At 39.0% G+C, this 18092-nt stretch overlaps 1 protein-coding gene across 1 annotated transcript; it reads right to left on the bottom strand.

Moving 5' to 3' along the window:
• Positions 1-2068: 2068 nt before the first annotated feature.
• On the bottom strand, positions 2069-9549 carry CRISP2 (cysteine rich secretory protein 2). Its single transcript, XM_038130589.1, has 7 exons — positions 9496-9549; positions 5739-5822; positions 4462-4552; positions 3912-4057; positions 3247-3341; positions 2382-2470; positions 2069-2196 (listed from the first exon to the last, which is right to left on the bottom strand). The coding sequence occupies exons 1-7, from the start codon at positions 9547-9549 to the stop codon at positions 2069-2071; spliced, it is 687 nt and encodes a 228-aa protein (XP_037986517.1).
• Positions 9550-18092: the final 8543 nt, after the last annotated feature.

Genomic DNA, 18092 nt, shown 5'->3' with positions numbered 1-18092 from the left:
TCTCTGAGAAACAGGGACACCCAGGCAGCATTTCCAGCATTTCATCTCACCTCCTATTTGTTCTGCTCCCCATCAATGGGGAAGCAGAACTTTTTGAAATCTCCTACAAAAGCACAAAGGTTGTGCCTGGATACCCTGCAGTAACCCAGAAGGGTGCCTGGTGCTCCAGGGTGGCACTTCAAGTTGTAGGAGATCCTTTCCAGCTCCTGCTGGTGCTGTGCTCAAACATCATAGCTGGATATCCAGAGCATGCAACTTGGCTCTCTGGGGAAGGAGCTCTATCAGAAACCTCTGATAATAAATTAATTCCTTGTTAAATATTTTTTGGCCCAGATAAAGGGAGAGGAAAGAGGAAAAACTTGAAAAATAACCCAGAAAAACACCTGAGAGTTTTGCCAAAAGTATGCATTCCCACATGAGAGAATTGGGGTTTTACAGGTTAGTGTTCCTTGAGGAAACAGAGATTTTTTAGGAAATTTTCACCGGCTTTAGTTTGAATTATACTCTCTAAAAATCATAGAGTCAAGGTTTGGGTTGGAAGGGAGCTAAAAGATCATCTTGTTCCACCCCCTGCTATGGGCAGGGACAGCTTCCACTATCTCAGGGTGCCCCAAGCCCCATCCAACCTGGTCTTGGACACTGCCAGGGATGGGGCAACCACAGCTTCTCTGGGCAGCCTGTGCCAGGGCCTCACCACCCTCAAAGCAGAGAATTTCATCCTAATATCCAACCTAACCCTGCCCTCTCCCAGTTTAAAGCCATTCTCCCTTGCCCTACTGCGCTGTGTCATTGTAAGAAGTCTCTCTCCAGCTTCTTTGGAGCCTTGCACAGTGGCAGTGGTCATGAGGGTGAAACTGAGCTTCAGGAAAGTACAAAATCAAGGCTACCAGAATTAATTTATGCCCTGGAAACCAGAATTTTCCCTAATTCGACACTCTCAATTGTTTTACTATGATGGTAATTTGACCAGCAGAAACAGGATGAAACAATAGAGGGCAGGAAACCACTGCCAAATTGTTTCTATATGTTTTAATTATTTATTGAGCCAATATTAGCTAAGAAACTTTGTGCAAGCAAGTGTTAAAATCAGGCCAGACAGGCCCAGAGCTTTAATATCTAATAAAAGGGGATATCCTTTACTCAGGTAGACATTTGGAAAAAAAGCAATGCAGGTTCATGTCTGGGTATGGCTCACCCTCTTGTGTCTTTACCTAGAATTGCAGTCTTGTAAAGAAAATTATTTCTACTGGCCTGAAATAAGAAGGGAAAGTGAGTTCTGCCCTGCTCAGGGCTGGTTTATGTGATTCAAGAGCTATGGAAAACCAGGACCCTTTCAGGAGCAGCTGGAGGTCTGGTGGTGCAAGGTCAGTGGGAAAGAGCCACAGCAATAAAGTTATCATTTATCACCTGCAGGCAGATGCAGCAGAATTTTGTGATTGGGTCAGAGGAAAAGTTGCAGATACAACATGTGCTTCTTATTTTGCCTGTACAAAAAATTGCCTCCCTTTTTGCTTTGTACTTCTTTTCCTTTCTCATCCATGCTCACATGAAATATAAAAGAACCTCAAAATATCCATACGGAATTTTCCAAATTAAAAAAAAAACAAAAACCCACCCCTTTATTGATAAATAACTTTAATTAAAAGCTCTGTTTGTGAACTGGTGGTAGATCATGTGTTTATTTAGCAGGAGAACATTCCATTAACAATCAAAAAAAAGTTAACAGAAGAAAATTTAGTGGCATCCAACGAATTATGCAAAAAAACCTGAAGTGTTTTAAAAGTGGGTTTCCTATTAAAAAGAAATAAATCAGTGGCAGCCATTTCAAAGAAAGACACAAAGTAACACATTAGCAGCTTAAAACGTGATTTCTACAAAACCTAAAATAACATCAGAGGTTATTTTGAGCTACCAGTCTAATTTAAGACTGAAGCAATGGTCAGATTTCAAATAAAATTGTTACCTATAGGTCAATCTGAGCAGATACACTGAGAGTGAATACACTTTACTGTGGGTTCTCCTCTTTCCTTATAATCTCTCAGCAGCTGTAATGACACCCAGCAGAACTTTAGATTATTTCAGTGGTGCATTTACAGCTTGCAGGACACTTCTTTTTCACCAGTGAGTGGCTACAGCCAAACAACATTTTCAGATTTTTGCAGTTTCCAAGGAGGTCTTGATACTTGCAAGGGTTGGCTGAAATAAAAGAGAGAGAAGCAAACACATGAAATATTATTTGGAAACTGAGCTCTAGTTTGATGCTTCTGCATTTTCCAGAAATTCCAGTTGTTCGTGTCTCTATAAATTGTGTACTTTTGCTCTGATATTAAAATGGTTTGATTATAGAATGTGGTTTTTTCAAGGAGAATGGAGTGACTTACTGCAAAGTCCTTTGTCACAGTGGCCAGGACAGTCAGCACATTTTGGTCCACTTCTGTAAGGCATAGCTATTTGCATTGGGTTATTTCCTCTGAAATTTGAAAAAATTACAAGACAAAACAAGATCAACATGAAGCTCTGAGCCATTTACAGGAGTTTGTTATTTATTGCAGCAAAAGGCATCCAGAAGTTTTTGGATGAAAATATTTTCATAGGCTGTCATGTTTTAATTTCAGATATTTATAGAATACAAAAAAAAATATTTTAAATAAGAGGGACAATAACATTAAGAGAAACAAAATTAATTGAGTGATTGTATATGTATAGCATTGTCTGTTAAAAAAATGTATGTGCTTCCCAGCTCTGCTTCTCTGATAGATTTCAACTGATTGAGGTAATCTTAAAATCACAGCATCACAGACTGCTTTGGGTTGAAGGGGACCTTAGAGATCACTTAGCTCCAACACCCTGCCATGAGCAGGGACACCTCCCACCAGACCAGGTTTCTCCAAACCTCATCAAAACCCCTCTGAAATACAGTTCTTTACCTCTGTGAATATTCATTTGCTGTTGGCTTCCACTTTACAACTGTTTTTCTCCTTTGTGGTCAAAATTACAGCATGATTTGTGCCTGATGCCTGATTCTGACAGAGATAAACCCTTGTTCATATGCTAAAATTTCCCTAATATTTCTTTCAATGCGAAATAAAACAAACATTGATATTCAGCATGCTGTTAAACCTGCGATTCACATTGGTATTTTGAAAAGTATAAATGGTTAAAGTAGATTGCAATTATTTTATCCTATAGCCAAGGATATTTTGGAAACACATCCATAATCACCACAACTAAGAAGGCAGTACGTACGCAGGGCAGTATTGGCAAACGTAAAAGTACTTGTAGGGGCCTGTGGGACAGTAGGAAACTCCACACCCCACCTTGTAACTGTTGTACCAGATTAGCTGTAGATTAAAAAACAAACACATCATTTCAGAGAGAGTAAAAAAACCCAAAAGCTTACAAAGTAACAGAACCAGAAAATAATTTTTTCTTTCATTTTTTCCTAGTCATTTTAAAATTTAAATCTAGCCACTTTTAAATTTAAAATTTAGCTGTCAAAAAGAATACATAGAAAAATGAGTTTCTTCCAATTTCCAAATGTTTTTCAACACATTTTCTGGCAGGACACTGAAGTTGAAATTCAAATATTTTCTTCATAGGTATTTTGCTTTGACATTTCTTAATCACGTATTTCAGTTCCTCTATAGAAAATATTTATTTCCAAATTAAAGGTTTTTCTACAGACTAATATTTTCTTTCTGGACAGCTCTTCCAAAATACTGGTTCCATTGACTACTAATTAGATGGAAAAGAAATTTAGCTTATCATTCATCTTTGGATCAGAGTATGAATTATAGATAGCAGTTTGATGACATTGATAAGTTTTTCCTGATTATAAATAACTCCCAGCTGGTTTAAGTGTACTCCTGTGATTCTAGTGTATCCCTGCAGTTTGTTTCAAGTCTCCATACCTGAGTGTAGCTCTGAACATTGATATTTTTTGAAATTGGTCCATATCCATACTTGAAATTGGAGGACTGACTGTACCACACTTGAATTGCATCAGCCCATGTCCTTGGGTAGGATGACAGTAACACATTCTCACCACAGGTGACACCTGGAGTAGAAGTAAATCTATTTATTAGGAGAGAAGCAAAGTATAGGGCAGGAGATGGGACAGAGGGGCTGTAGCTATATGCTAAAAAAGATGCCTAAGATGCCACTCACTTTGCCTTGTGATTTTAAGGCCTTGCAAAAAGTTTTCTTTCAGAGTGTTCATCTGACAAAAATGATGTTTTTGCATTTAATAATCACAGCGTCATAGAATTATTTGTGTTGGAAGGGACCTAAAGATCATCTTGTTCCAACCCCCCTGACGTGTACAGGGACACCTTCCATCTAATAATCCTAAAAAGCTATTCTACAACAGATTAAAGTCATGCTTATTTCTATTTCACATTCACAGGGGTCATCTGCAACCTGTCATTAACCCATTAGATCAGGCTCCATGCTTGTCAGTACCATTAATAACTCTCCTGTCTCTTGGACTGATTTTCATCCCACACTGATTTGCCCATTTCTGAGCATTTTTGGCAGTTTTCTCACTCCACACCTGGAAGACACAAAGGAAGAAGTATCCAGGTCACAGACAGATTAGTGCAGCCATGAGAAAGGAAAAAAAAAAAAATAGGGAATGGCTTGGGTGTTGAGCACTGAATGCTCCCATGGCTCTCAACAGAAAGGAGTTGTGCTGATTTACTCTCCTGGGGCACAGAAACCACATTTCTTCAACTCTTAAAGGTTTCAGAGCAGGTTATCCTGCACAGTCTTGATCTCCAGATGGTGCTGATTAAAAGGGTTTTTATAACATACTACTGCTTTCCTTCAGTTTGTGTCTGAATGAACACTGCACTGGACTAAGTGGCATAAATCTGATATTCAGCCCAGGTACAGCTGAGTCGTGGTGATTAACATCAGCTGGGCTCAGAACCTGGTGAGTGTTTCAGGCCTTGCTATGCAGAATTAACCACAAAGCACTGACCAGCTCATCTGCTCATGGGACAGGGATAACAAGGATATCAGGGGTGACAGGGATGGGAGAAGTTTTGCAGATCTAGGTCTCCTTTGCCCTCCTGACAGCATGAGATTCAGAAGCTGCAGCTCCCACTTTGCTTTGCATGCTCTTTCCTTCATCCAGGGTTTGTTTCTCTTCTTAGAGAATTAGAGATAGTTTGGGTTGGAGTGGACCTTGAAGGGTCATCTAATCTAAACCCTGTGCAATGAGCAGAGATATCTTCAACCAGACCAGGTTTCTCAGAACCCCATCCAGCCTCTTCTTGATATATCCAGGGATGGGGCAGCCACAGCTTACCTGGGCAGCCTGTGCCAGGGCCTCCCCACCCTCACCAGGAAAATCTTCTTGCTATACCTAATTTTAATCTACCTGCTTTTAACTAAAAACAATTAGCCCTTGTGCTATTGCTACAGGCCCTGATAAAGTGTTTTTCCTCATTCTTTTAGACCCCCTTTAGGCACTGGAAGGGGCTCTAAGGTCCCTTTGGATCCTTCTCTTCCCCAGGCTGAACACCCCCAGCTCTCCCAGCCTGGCTCCAGAGCAGAGGTGCTCCAGCCCTTGGAGCATCTTGCTGGCTCATATTGAGTTTCTCATCCATGAACACCTCCAAGTCCTTCCCATCAGGCTGCTCTTAATCCCTTCATCCCACAGCTTCCTTTGATGCTGGGTTTGTCCTATCATTTCGTTTTAGGTAAAAGCAGGCTAGCTTTAATTCATAGCTCACCATCTTCAGCATGTTCCTGGCTGTGGGAATTACAGATCTCCGTATTTCATTGTGTAGCTCAAGGATCTGTTTTTCATTTTGAGACTTAAAATGAGGAAAGGAGAAATATTTCATGTTTTTAAATGGAAAACCCTGAAAAAAATAAAAACAATGAAGGTCCCAGTTAACAGAAGTATAATAAACAAGATAAATTATGATCTTCTTGTCACTTTTGTTTGGCCAAATGAACCTACCCAATAATTGCTCTCATAAATCTCGTTTAATTTAGGACATTTATGGTGGTAGAAATAACATCTCAGCCAGTAGTTTTGGGCTGCAGCTATACTCAGGTAAAGGAAAGTATCAACTTACAGCATGGTTCACCTCAGATTTATTGAAGAAAATTATAATTTTCTTTCCTAAAGTACTTGTTTCTTTTCATTCATTAATAAGAAGATCTTGATAAACAGCTCTCATGCAAGTATAGCTCTCATGCATAGCAGGTATCTTACAAACCTAATCCTCCCTAGGAGATTTATGAATCATATTTCTGAATCTTAAATTATTCATTTATTTATGAAAAATGAATTTTTAAATTAGCCCCATGAAGGGAAGAGTATTTTGATAGGCAGGATTACAGAATGATTTGGGCTGGAAGCTCAAAGAGCCAGTAGCTCTGAAGCCCCTGTCTTATACAGGGACACCTTCCACTAGACCAGGTTGCTCACTAGTGTAATAAAAATATTATAATAATGCAAAAATCTGTATGAAATGAGAGTTTATCTTCAACATGTTACATTAACATATTAAAAATACTTGCACCCCATGATTTTAAATCTCCAGAGACCACAAGATCAGACTATATTAGGTCAGATTTCTATACAAAAGAGTCAGATATGGGTGTTTTGCACAAATGAATGATCCTACCTGTCCATCAGATTGGTGTAACAAAGCAGCCAGGAGAATAATTGCAGTTAATAGATCCATTTCTACAGGGGGAAAAAACACAAAAACAAACCCCCAAAATCCATTAATCTCTGTTGCATACATTTTATGGCATAATGTGATATGTGAGCAAGATACAAAACTGTTGCAAAGTAAAGCCTGCACAAAGAAGTTTATTTTAGTTGATCCTGAATATGGATGTGCTGAAACTGTGCATGGGCACCACTGCCTCCTACAGAGAGAAGACTCCACCTTGCATGGAAGCAGGGAGGGATTGTAAATAGCATAAAGTTGTGTGGTATTTGGAATAGATGGATCAGCCCCCTTTTGACTCCTTTATTCAAGATATCTTGAATTTGTAACATTTCCTTCATATTTGCCTCCCTGCATATTAAAAAGCCCATTTATGTGTTCAATACTGTCACATCAGAGTCCTTCTCAAGCCTCATCCATGGTGAGACTTTATGTTTTGGAGTGGATCATTGAACACATGGACTATAGTCTCCATTTCTTTCCCACTTCCCTGTTTCCTCATTAAATCAGTATCATAATGGCTTAAGTAAATGGTGATGATCACCCTCATGTTTCTTCTAACACCTAGACATAAAGAAAACCTTCACATATGATGTTATTAACAGATAATATTGACTACTGCACTCTGACTCCTGAGGGGCCTCATGCAGGTGGTACACAGACACTCTGAAACACACTCATATAAACAGGATGCTTTTCCTGCACATTAAAATAATTAAAAGTTATATATCTTTGTATTAATGAGGATATAGGGGGGGAAAGGTCTTTTTGGTTATTAAAAAGATGTGGCAAAATCCCAAGGAAGACTAGCTTTGAGTCAGCAGGTTGTCTTAAACCAGATAGGCAAGAGGGAAATAGAGATAACAAAACCCAATGAATAAAAAATGCCTTAGAGCTGGCCTCTCAGAAAAATCCATGGTGAGAGCAGGACAAGTCAATAGAAATCTAGGAAATTCTTCTTGATAGGGAAACTATCATTGTAAAAAAAAACAAAAAACAAAAAAAACCTCCCCCCCTTTAGTTTAGAATCACTAACTCTTGTCCTATCATGCAATTCAGATATTTAGTCTTTATCTTGTTTTCCTGTGATTTCATAAGAAAATCATTTGCATGAGGTAGAGGCAGGGATCTCACTGATATTAATGAAGAATAAATTCTTAAACTGCAGGAATATTTTTAGACACAGAGGAGTTGTCTTGCCCTTCTGTACGCACAGAAACAAAATATTTTTGGGACTTCCCAGATTAAATATTGCAACAGGAAACATAAAATATTTATAGATCCAGGGTTAAAGTTGATTACATAGTACTGCACATCTTCAACTGCCAGACTCTACCATCAAATGTGTCCCTTGGACTAAATGTGTTGGGCTTTACTTTCAAAGTCAAACAATGATGCTTCCCAGATACAATTATCCTTCCCTGTCAATAGTGCTCAATCCACTAAATCACTTCTATGCTTCTGAAAAACTAATGCCAGAAATGCATTTTTAGGCAGCTCTACTTGAAAACCTGAGGTTTCATGAACATTTGATTGAGTGTAAAAGCAAATAAAATAAACAATGATAGCTTCAAAACTGTAAACGAATTTCTATTTAATAAATATGGTCTTTATGTTTAATCCTGGTGTTTCATTCCTCAGTAGAAACTTTCTCCTGCCTTCTGGTACAGCTTTCAGGGCATAGCAAGTATGAAAGTTTGGCAGATTGGGAATATTTGTCTTTTCAGTTATTTTGATACATTTTTCCTCTATCTTCTCTGACTTTACCTCTTTAAATTTCATTAAGATAATAAATTCACTTTCCATTAGGAAAAGGTCATCAGCTTGTTACATACTATAATATATATTAGGCATTTCAGCAGCATATATACCGGAAAGTTTGGACAGATAGTTAACATTTAGAGATGACAAAATTCTGAGTTCAGCTGTACTGGTGTATCCCAATACTCATGTGAAATAAATTTAACACCAAAACAATTCAAAAGACATTAGAAAAGCATTTCCCATGACTGACAACCCCACGCAAAATGGATTCTTTTATATTCACATTTGTAGGAAGAAGCAAGTGCGTCCAAGTGCTACATTTTGTTCTGAAGAAATACAGGAACTAGACTCCACTGAAGCAACTTTTTATCCCTACTCATGGAAGGTGTGGTTTCAGAGAAGATATGTTGTATTTGACATTCTTTCTCTGAGATATTATAAGCATAAATTTTCTTTCAATTATCACATTATATAACACATTATTGGTAAAATTCAGCTATTAAAAACACTACAATTTGTAGCACAATGAACAAGAGACTGGATAAAATCTCTAAGGCTGAAATTCAGTTCTGCATACATTACCTTCATCCACCAGAATCCTTCTCTATCCTTCTGAGGATATGGCAGGAGAGTGAAAGGCTCTCCCCAGTCCAGGGTTGTATATATATACATTTCCCCTTTTTTTCCTTGTCAATATTTATTGCTGATAAATGACATCAGCTTTGGGGCTGCCCATTGTGCAAAGAAGAACTTTCCTTAAGGAACAGGTGACTGAAAATGAACCAATCCAGCTGCATTGTTCTGGATTTTTTTCCTTGTCTCCAGGGTAAGGAAAAAGAGAAGACAGAAGACCTGTCCTTTTGCAGAACTTCAACTTCTAGTCTGATCTAGCTACAGTGCTAATATGCTCTCAAAATAAAAGCTTGAGTTCTGTGCTTGTTGTTTTACAGTTGTCTTTCCTGTTTCTGGCAAAAGTGTGGGATAAATATTTTGAGGCAGAGACATAAGTGAGTGTCTTAGCTGCACACAGAATTACCTGTACTGCGAGCAACACAGTGATGTGCTCTTCAAAGTGGTTCCTGAACTTCATTTGCTGAATAAAACATGTTCCATTAACTCACTGAGGCTGTGGCACTGGGCATCACTTTTTACCAGTGCATGCAATGATAAGACAAAGGGGAATGACTTTAAACTGAAAGGGGGCAGGTTTCAAATAGATACTAGGAAGAAATTCTGGACTATGAGTGTGATGAGACACTGGAAGAGGTTGCCCAGAGAAGCTGTGGCTGCCCCATCCGTGGATATGTTCAAGACAAGGTTGGATGGGGCTCTGAGTAATCTGGTCTAGTGGAAGGTGTCCCTGACCAAACACAAGGTGATTTTTAAGGTCCCTTCCAGCCCAAACCATTCTGTGATTCTGTGATTATTGTACACATAACTCACCCCAGATGTTGCTCAAGATTAAGTTACTGCAGAACAGCTGCTGATGTTTCTCATCTTCAGTCTGGAGAGATGTGAAGCCTGTGCTCTGCTCTAGTGTGACATAAAATGGTCAGGGTTGAAAAGACCCCAGAGATCTCCAAGTTCCAACCCCCTGCCATGAGCAGGGACATCTTCTACTAGTCCAGGTTGCCCCAAGCCCTATCCAACCCAGCATCACTCTGCTCATCCTTTCTTCTTGCAGGTTCTTTGTTTCCACTCTTTTATAAGGTAAAATATCACAAAGGCAGCTTTGACAGGTCCTTATTGCTCAAACACAACCTTTCTTGCTTCCTTCCATGCAGTCTGTTGGCTATCAGAAAGCATAAAGCATCTGCACATCTCCTTATTCCTTTCTTGGTTCCCTCCCTTGTCCTTGCCTTTGCTGTGGTGTGTTGCACACTGAGCACCCTTTTCACCACACTGGGTGCAGGTTGCTGCCCATGCTGCGAGTCAATATTGCCTCACTGTTTCCAGATTTCTGCAGAATTCCTGCAGCTGTCTGCTGTTGCCAGAATTCTAATATTGGATTATAACCCCTGTGTTGGAAAACACAGCTGCCTTTGTTCTTCCTTTGTACAGCAGGCAGCACTCACGGGAAGTTGCCTCTGATAAGGTCTCCCATATCCTTCCATTTTCTGAGATAAGGGCACAGTTACTTTTTTATCTGAAGTGCTTGTGACAATTTTGATGAGACCAGGGTTATCACCATCAGAAAGCCTCATGAGACCCCTACCAGAGTTATTGACTGCATTTCTGTTGACTGTGAGGGCAGGCAGTCCAGCAGCTCCAGATTCCCAATGTCCTGGGAGATACTTCCATTCTTTTACCTCATCTGCCCTACTCAACAATTTTCATTCATTCACTACTGTCACCTGAACTTTATTTGTACTGTTAAAATGAAATTATGCTACTACAGGTATTTCTTTAAAGCGTGCCACACCTGTTTGAACAGTGAAAACAATTTGTTCTCTAAAGGATGACTGTCAGATAGGCTACAATTCATGGTCTGTGGGTGAAATAATTTGGAAGAAAGAAAAGATTAACAGAACTAACATGCGGAACCATGGTACAAAGAACAATTTAGCACACCAATTCCCACTTCCTCATGTGGATTACCTGAAGGGGTGGGGTAATTTAATTAAACAATAAATGAAGAATTTATTCCATGGAGTTCTGCAAACTTATGTATATTTTTAAAGATAAATCTATGGAAAGTTCTTAAAAAAAAGATCAGGTTGAATGATTTGACTGTGGAAGTCCTCCTCCAGGCCTTGTGTAAACCTGAACTGCAGGAATCTGATTTATCTCAAACAACGAAGACAAAAATCCACTTTCTTCAATTCTTTATTTCCACGGAAGTCAATGACAGTAGAAATAGCACTTTAGGTTAAAATCCATGCAGTTCTGTGTGGTTCAGAACTTTGCACAGATCTTCTTCTGGGCTGTCAGAACACCTTGCAGACCTAACTTTCTTTGGCAAAAAGGAACAGTTCTGATTTCTTCCACACAACCCAACTCACCTTCCACTCTGGATTATTATTATTATTATTATTATTATTAGAGAGAAAAGCAACAGAGTCAATCAATCAAAAAGTTGCTGTCAGAGTAACTGCACATAAGCAGAGTATAATGGAATAATGAAAAAAAAAAATTGTTGTCCAGAAACTTTTAGAGGCCTTGTCCTTCACTTGTGCTCCCAGAACATGATCTCTAAAAAATAGGCTGTTCCTTAGAGATGCTTTTCTATGTGTTTCTAAAAAGTTTGCCACAGGGAGATTTCATGGTTTCCTCGGGTGATGAATATCATTATTTCGTGGTACTATTATTCCAGAGAGCTTTTAGAGTCTAACATACAAAATTTCAGGAGGGATTTTGTGTATGTGTGTGAAAGTCATTCCCATGAAGCCCAAAAGGGATTAGCTAATGATTCAATCAGAACAATCATACACTTCTCATATCAAAGTCCAATAGGTGCCTGTGTTCATGCTCTTTTCAATCTTTGCTGAAATATGGCAAAAGTGAGCACCATAAAAATGCATAATTGTCCTTTTTAAAGCATATAGCGATTGTTAATTCAGCTTCACTTTAGATCTAGTAAGTCACTAGAAACATTTTCTAAATCTCTGCTATGGTACACAACAATCTGACTCCAGAAAAGAAATCTGGGGTAAAACTCATTCCATCTCCTAGGATAACCCAATAGTGAAAGCACTTGCATCTCAGCCCGAGCTTTTCTTGCAAATAGATAAAACACACCTCTGAAGTCATCTTTGGAAAGCAACATATCTAATATATTTAAAATGTTAGATTAGAATAAGAGAAACTATCAGATACAGACCAAGAAGAGAGATGAGTTTCATCCCTCTAATCATATTTCTCCCATAAACCAAATAAAACAATGCCTGTTGCAACTGTGGAAAGATACACAGAAAGTGAACAAAGAAGAACAGAGAAGAATTCTGTGTGGAAACCATTAGAACAAGACAATTTTTTTTCAGATATGTCTTTCTCTGTGAGAGTCAGGTGTAACCAAACCAAAGCCCAGCTGATCCTCCAGAACAAATCCCTTATTTGAACTAAATCTGGCCAACAGGAAATAGAGCAAACAAATCATAATGACTTTTCTTAGAATTCAAACTGACTTTTGATATAGGTGATTTATTAATTTTTATTGTTATTTAAAGGCAGTGAGAATACACCCCTTCCTCTCTAACTAACAGTGAAAGACACAAAGCAATGCAGACTCAAACTATCACAGATATCTCAAATGTAATGATCATCTGGAGGCATTTGTTTATTATTCATGGATAAAACAGGTTTTATGTTCAATTTATGCGGTTAATAACTTCAGACATACTTGTCTGAGAAATCCAGGCTACACAAATTGAAGTTTTTCATGAACACCCCTTTGTTTGCTGCATGAATTTGCTTCAAAAAGATTTTCTGTAATTTAGCAGTAGTGACAATGTGAGGCCTTTTAGTGTGAAATCTTTTTAAAAGTGTGGGTGTGAAATTAATTCCTTAAAATGCTTATATTTCTTAAATTTTTATATATAAGCATTTTAATCTTTTCATGCATCTGGCATAAAAATAAACCAGAGTTGTTGTAGAGGGTGCAGAAAGAAGGTTGATCTTGTAATGGTGTCCAGTTCAGTTGGTCAAAAATACCTTGAACCTGTTGCAACAACAAGTAATGTTAAAATGTGTTAGAAAACAGGGAAACCTGATTTCCAAGTCAGGGAGTCTCACACAGAGCATTCTATTGGACTGGCTGCAGTAAGTAAATGAGAAATATTTGGAGCTGTGAAAAGAGGTATTTATAGAAACTCCACTTAGAATCCTAGCTTGAAGAGCCATTTGGAAATTATATTGCTGATTAAATGCATTTTGACTCCTAATAATTCCTGAACCAGCTGCATTTGGCCACAGCCAAGCTTCTTTGTGGAGAGACTTCTCACCTTTTTTAGAGTCTGAAGCTGGAAATTACTTGATAGAAGATGAATAGAAGCTACTTAACCAGAGGGTGCTTTAAATACCCATTCAAAGCATATCTTGACTGAGGGGGCTTTCCACACACCTCGCTGAAGCTGAGCCTTTCCACTGCCTGACTTCCAGGAGCCACAGAGCTGCTGATAGGGAGAAAGGGAAGAGGGGGCATTTATTTGCTGAGAAAGGCCTTGAGAAAAAGTATTGCACAGGCAGACACAGATTCCTGGTTTCTGCATCCAGCAATATTTTTCCCTTTAGACAGATGATGTGATGTGATGTGATGTGATGTGATGTGATGTGATGTGATGTGATGTGATGTGATGTGATGTGATACGATAGAAAATGTACACACAGTCCAGAAAGATGAACCTAGAGCACACTGTTCTGTAATGACCAGCAGAAAAATTATTGCCAAGGAAAAAATACTTCCCACTGTTGTATTGTAGAGAAAGCCATTTACATGGATGTTTATTGCATTTCCCTGTGTATAAAGAGGGGTTTAAATTTCACTGGATTATCTCCATGTCTGTGTGGCTTTAGAAGATAAATATAAAAAGTTTTTACATTGTGATATTGTCATATGACAGACCTGCAGATTTCAGTCTCACAGACTTTTTCTTGCTTGTCCTTTGCTCTGTGGAAAGCAAACACTTTGGGTCAGTGAAGTACCACTCCCACAGAGCCAGAGAGTGTTTACCAGGAAACTTGCCATTTGCCAAAGTAATTTTTCTTTAACATTCCATATTGCAAAAGCAGGACATTTTTTCATCAGCTTCAAGGATGCTTTTAGTGCCAAGCAACAAATCAAAAGCTCTGTTCAGGTTATCAAATAATCAAGTTAATGTATATTTACCTTAAAAGAACGTCATCACCTGGGAGCCTGAGTTTTTTAGCAAATTACTACTCCTTTCCTTGATTCTCCTTTCTTTTTCTTTCTTTCTTTCTTTCTTTCTTTCTTTCTTTCTTTCTTTCTTTCTTTCTTTCTTTCTTTCTTTCTTTCTTTCTTTCTTTCTTTCTTTCTTTCTTTCTTTCTTTCTTTCTTTCTTTCTTTCTTTCTTTCTTTCTTTCTTTCTTTCTTCCTTTCTTCCTTTCCTTCCTTTCCTTCCTTTCCTTCCTTTCCTTCCTTTCCTTCCTTTCCTTCCTTTCCTTCCTTCCTTTCCTTCCTTCCTTTCCTTCCTTTCTTTCCTTCCTTTCTTTCCTTCCTTTCTTTCCTTCCTTTCCTTCCTTTCTTTCCTTTCTTTTTCTTTTCTTTCCTTTTCTTTTCCTTTTCTTTTTTTTTCTTCTCTCCCTTTCTCTTTCTTGCAGCTCTGCTGTGATAGCAATTTCCACCAGCTCTATGGACACAAATGGCTCTGATAGCACACCCAAAAACCTGGGGATTCCCAATTAGCTCCTAATCCAATTCCATGTCTTTTTTTTTTCCTTTCTACATTTAAATGTTGATGTTTTCTTTTTTAAATCATTGAGCTACTAATACACAAATCTCAACAGTACTTAATTTCTCTTGTTATACTTTGCGGACCCTCTGCAAACTTTCCCTCTGCTCCTTCCCAGTGGTAGGAGTCAAGTGTGAGTGCTTGAGCCCTGGGTATCAGGAACACAGGCAGCCAGGCCCTGGCACACATCTGGATGGAGCTCCAGTTGCAGAGCAATGGGATTAAACTCATTCTCAGAGGAAATCTCAAAGCTGGCACAGGCTGCCCAGAGCAGCTGTGGCTGCCCCATCCCTGGCAGTGTCCAAGGCCAGGTTTGACAGGGCTTGGAGGAACCTGGGACAGGGGAAGGTGTCCCTGCCCACGGCAGGGGATTGGAATCAGGTGATCTTTCTGGACCCTTCCAACCCAAACCATTCCTCTGATATTTTCCCCAAACCACTGCTCCTGGTTGGAGCACCTGGAGCCTCAGGGCTCTGAAGACTTCCTTGCAGAATGACAAAGCACAAAATGATCAATCTAGCCTTGAAATACTCAGTGATGTAACTGAAATCTTTTGGTGTACCAGCAAGAAATTGGTATTTTCATTTGAGGAAAAATGCTTATTTTTAGTGACACCAGAGCTTCAACTGCTCGGTTTTCCACCAGAGGGCACTCCTATATTTTCAATGAAGGCAAGTTTGGGAACAGGACTGAGCAGTTTTGTGTGTGCGGTACAATTCCAGCTGTGACAGGGCAACGGGGAAAATGCAGGAGCAAAGTGACCTTGTTGCACATCTGCCAGCACTGTCCATCATCTGGGACCCTCCGCTGCCACCCGATGTGGCACAGCCAGGCTTTAGAACCCCGTGTGTGTCAGGCTGATGCACACAAAATAAATTTCCAGTTCATACACACAGTGTTTGATATGGCCCAGTTTAATTAAAGGTTCTGTGCCTTCCTCCTGAGGAGAAACAAGGCCACTTGTGTCACCAGAGCTGGTACCAGATTTCACTATTTTCCATGGAATATTTCATCCCATACACTGTCATGTGGTTTTATCTTCACTCATAAAAATACACATTGTTATTAAAAAAAAATCACATCCACATTTGATGCAGCTTGGGTTGATTGTGTAGTTTTGGTGCTCAGGTGTTTACATCAAAATACAATGCAAAAAGCTATCTGCAGTCAAATCTGTAAACACTGAAGAATCTGTTGGTTTAGCTGGACTGTGTCCCTGTCAGATATATATATATATATTGTATATCTCTATGTGTGTGTGTGTGTGTGTGTGTGTGTGTATGTCGCTCTGATTTTTCAATATTTTCTAAGCCTTCTGATGTTTACATTCTTGTAACGAACTTTCTCACACACTTTCAGTAAATTACTTATTGTTTTGCATTATTTTATGGAGGAGGAGACATTTGATGGACTTTTGGTTTTTTCAGTGTCATTGGAGAGGTGGCACATTCACCCTCAGTCCACTGTCACCTTTGCAAATCTATAAATGCTGGAGTCCTTAAACTTCCCTTTTCTCACCTTGAGAACAGCAGTGTGTGCATGTTGTGTTGTTTCGTGTGCTATAGTGACATATATATATATATATATACATATATATATATCCCTATCATATATTACAGGGTTTGTTTTACTATTTTTTTAGCTTTTTAAAACTTAGATTGATTTTAGTAATTAAGGTAATATACTTGAATGAAGAAAATCCTGGCAGTTTGTTTATTGATGGCAGAAGAGAAAGCATAATTTTGTGGAGATGAAAATAAAAAAAAAAACCAAGGCTCTGAATGAAATGTTTCAGAAAATTAGTAGTTTGCTTTATTCATGCATACAAGAGTAAACCAAATTTCTGAATAGGCTTTCTCAAGTCTGAATTACTTCCTAAAGATGTATTTAATCGAGTTCATTCTTTAGCTACTGCAATAGTTGGAAAAGGTGGTTTAAGGAGGAAATAAGACTTTCTGGTAATTTGACTAAAATATAGATGAACAGGGTAAACAAAGACTGGAATTATGATGCATTAAGCAGTTTAGAGGTGTGAAAAGTGACAGATTCTCACAGCTACTCATAAACTGATCAGGTAAATACTTTTCCCTTCCTCTTAAGGAAGGAGGAACAGCCTGAAATCTGACTGTCACACTCAGCTCTGCTCCAAGGAAACATCTCTGTTAAACTGCACCCAGATGAGACAACTCAGGGCAGAGCAAGGCTGAGCTCACACAGGTGCAAGCATGTGTCATTTTTCCAATCCTTCCTTCTCACTTGTATTTTTCCTATGGACGCCTTTGGCATGGTTTTTGTCTGCCACAGTTTTGGTTTTTTTCCCCTCCAGTTGATTATAGCTCTGCATTCTATGGCTGTATAAAGGTGACTTTGGCTGACTGGCTATATGGTGACTCCTCTCCCCTGTGCTCCAGCAAATTCATCAGCCACTGTCTTCTCTGGCTAAAGCCATCATTCCTAATGTAATCAGAGATCAAGACTATGGATCTCATATGAATATGTGGTGTAGCAGATGATCTCTGTGCCTCCAGGATTTGAATGTGAGGAAACTGGTTCATCTAATGAGACCAGTCACTTCAATTCTCTACAGTGTTTCGTGACTATTTATCTTAAATACTTAAACTTCTCCTTTTGGCCCACTGCAGAAGATGTCTCAGTGCTTAACTGACTGCATCTCCACTATTCACTTCTTGGCTTTTGATCCAGAACTTTTTTTCTCTGAAGATCTCTCACATTCCAGCTCCACCCGAGCCAGGCCTGCTGTCATCAAAATCAACCTCACTATAGCTACAGGTCTCTTGAACCTGTCCCTGCCAGAGCATGATCCAGACTGCTAGAGTGGCATTTTTCTCACCAGGTCTCTACTTCAAAGCCATTCTCCTTATGCTGCCTTTAGCGGTAATAGAGGTGCTTCAGGTCTACATTTCATCTTTTCTTCTTAGAGCAGATGCCTGAGACAGGCTGGATGACCAGATAAGGTAAATAAGACTACCTTGACATCACCAAGAATTTTTTTAAAAACTATTATATAAGTCAAGTTAGTTACTACTCTATATCTCTTTCTGGGTAAGGTTGAGGAAAACAATTGTTTGGGGGAGATTTAATAATATGGATGGTACAATTTTTCTATGATAACTTTTTGGGTCTTAAGGCCACGGGTTTGGCTCTGGTCAGGAGAACTGAACTCTGCTTCTTGAACCATGTCTTCCCAGATGCTAAAGGGCCCTTG

This window comes from Motacilla alba, chromosome 3 (genome assembly GCF_015832195.1).
Source record: "Motacilla alba alba isolate MOTALB_02 chromosome 3, Motacilla_alba_V1.0_pri, whole genome shotgun sequence".
In the NCBI taxonomy this organism is placed as follows: domain Eukaryota; kingdom Metazoa; phylum Chordata; class Aves; order Passeriformes; family Motacillidae; genus Motacilla; species Motacilla alba.
This window is presented reverse-complemented; position numbering and strand designations above follow the sequence as displayed.

What these genes read in the sequence shown, in the direction of transcription:
- CRISP2 (XM_038130589.1), bottom strand. Translation starts at nt 9,549, where the DNA reads ATGAAGTTCAGGAACCACTTTGAAGAGCACATCACTGTGTTGCTCGCA. An exon ending in CCAGGAACATGCTGAAGATG is followed by an intron (nt 4,553 to 5,738) that starts GTGAGCTATGAA and finishes TGTGTCTTCCAG; the next exon opens with GTGTGGAGTGAGAAAACTGC. An exon ending in ATGTTCAGAGCTACACTCAG is followed by an intron (nt 3,342 to 3,911) that starts GTATGGAGACTT and finishes TTTAATCTACAG; the next exon opens with CTAATCTGGTACAACAGTTA.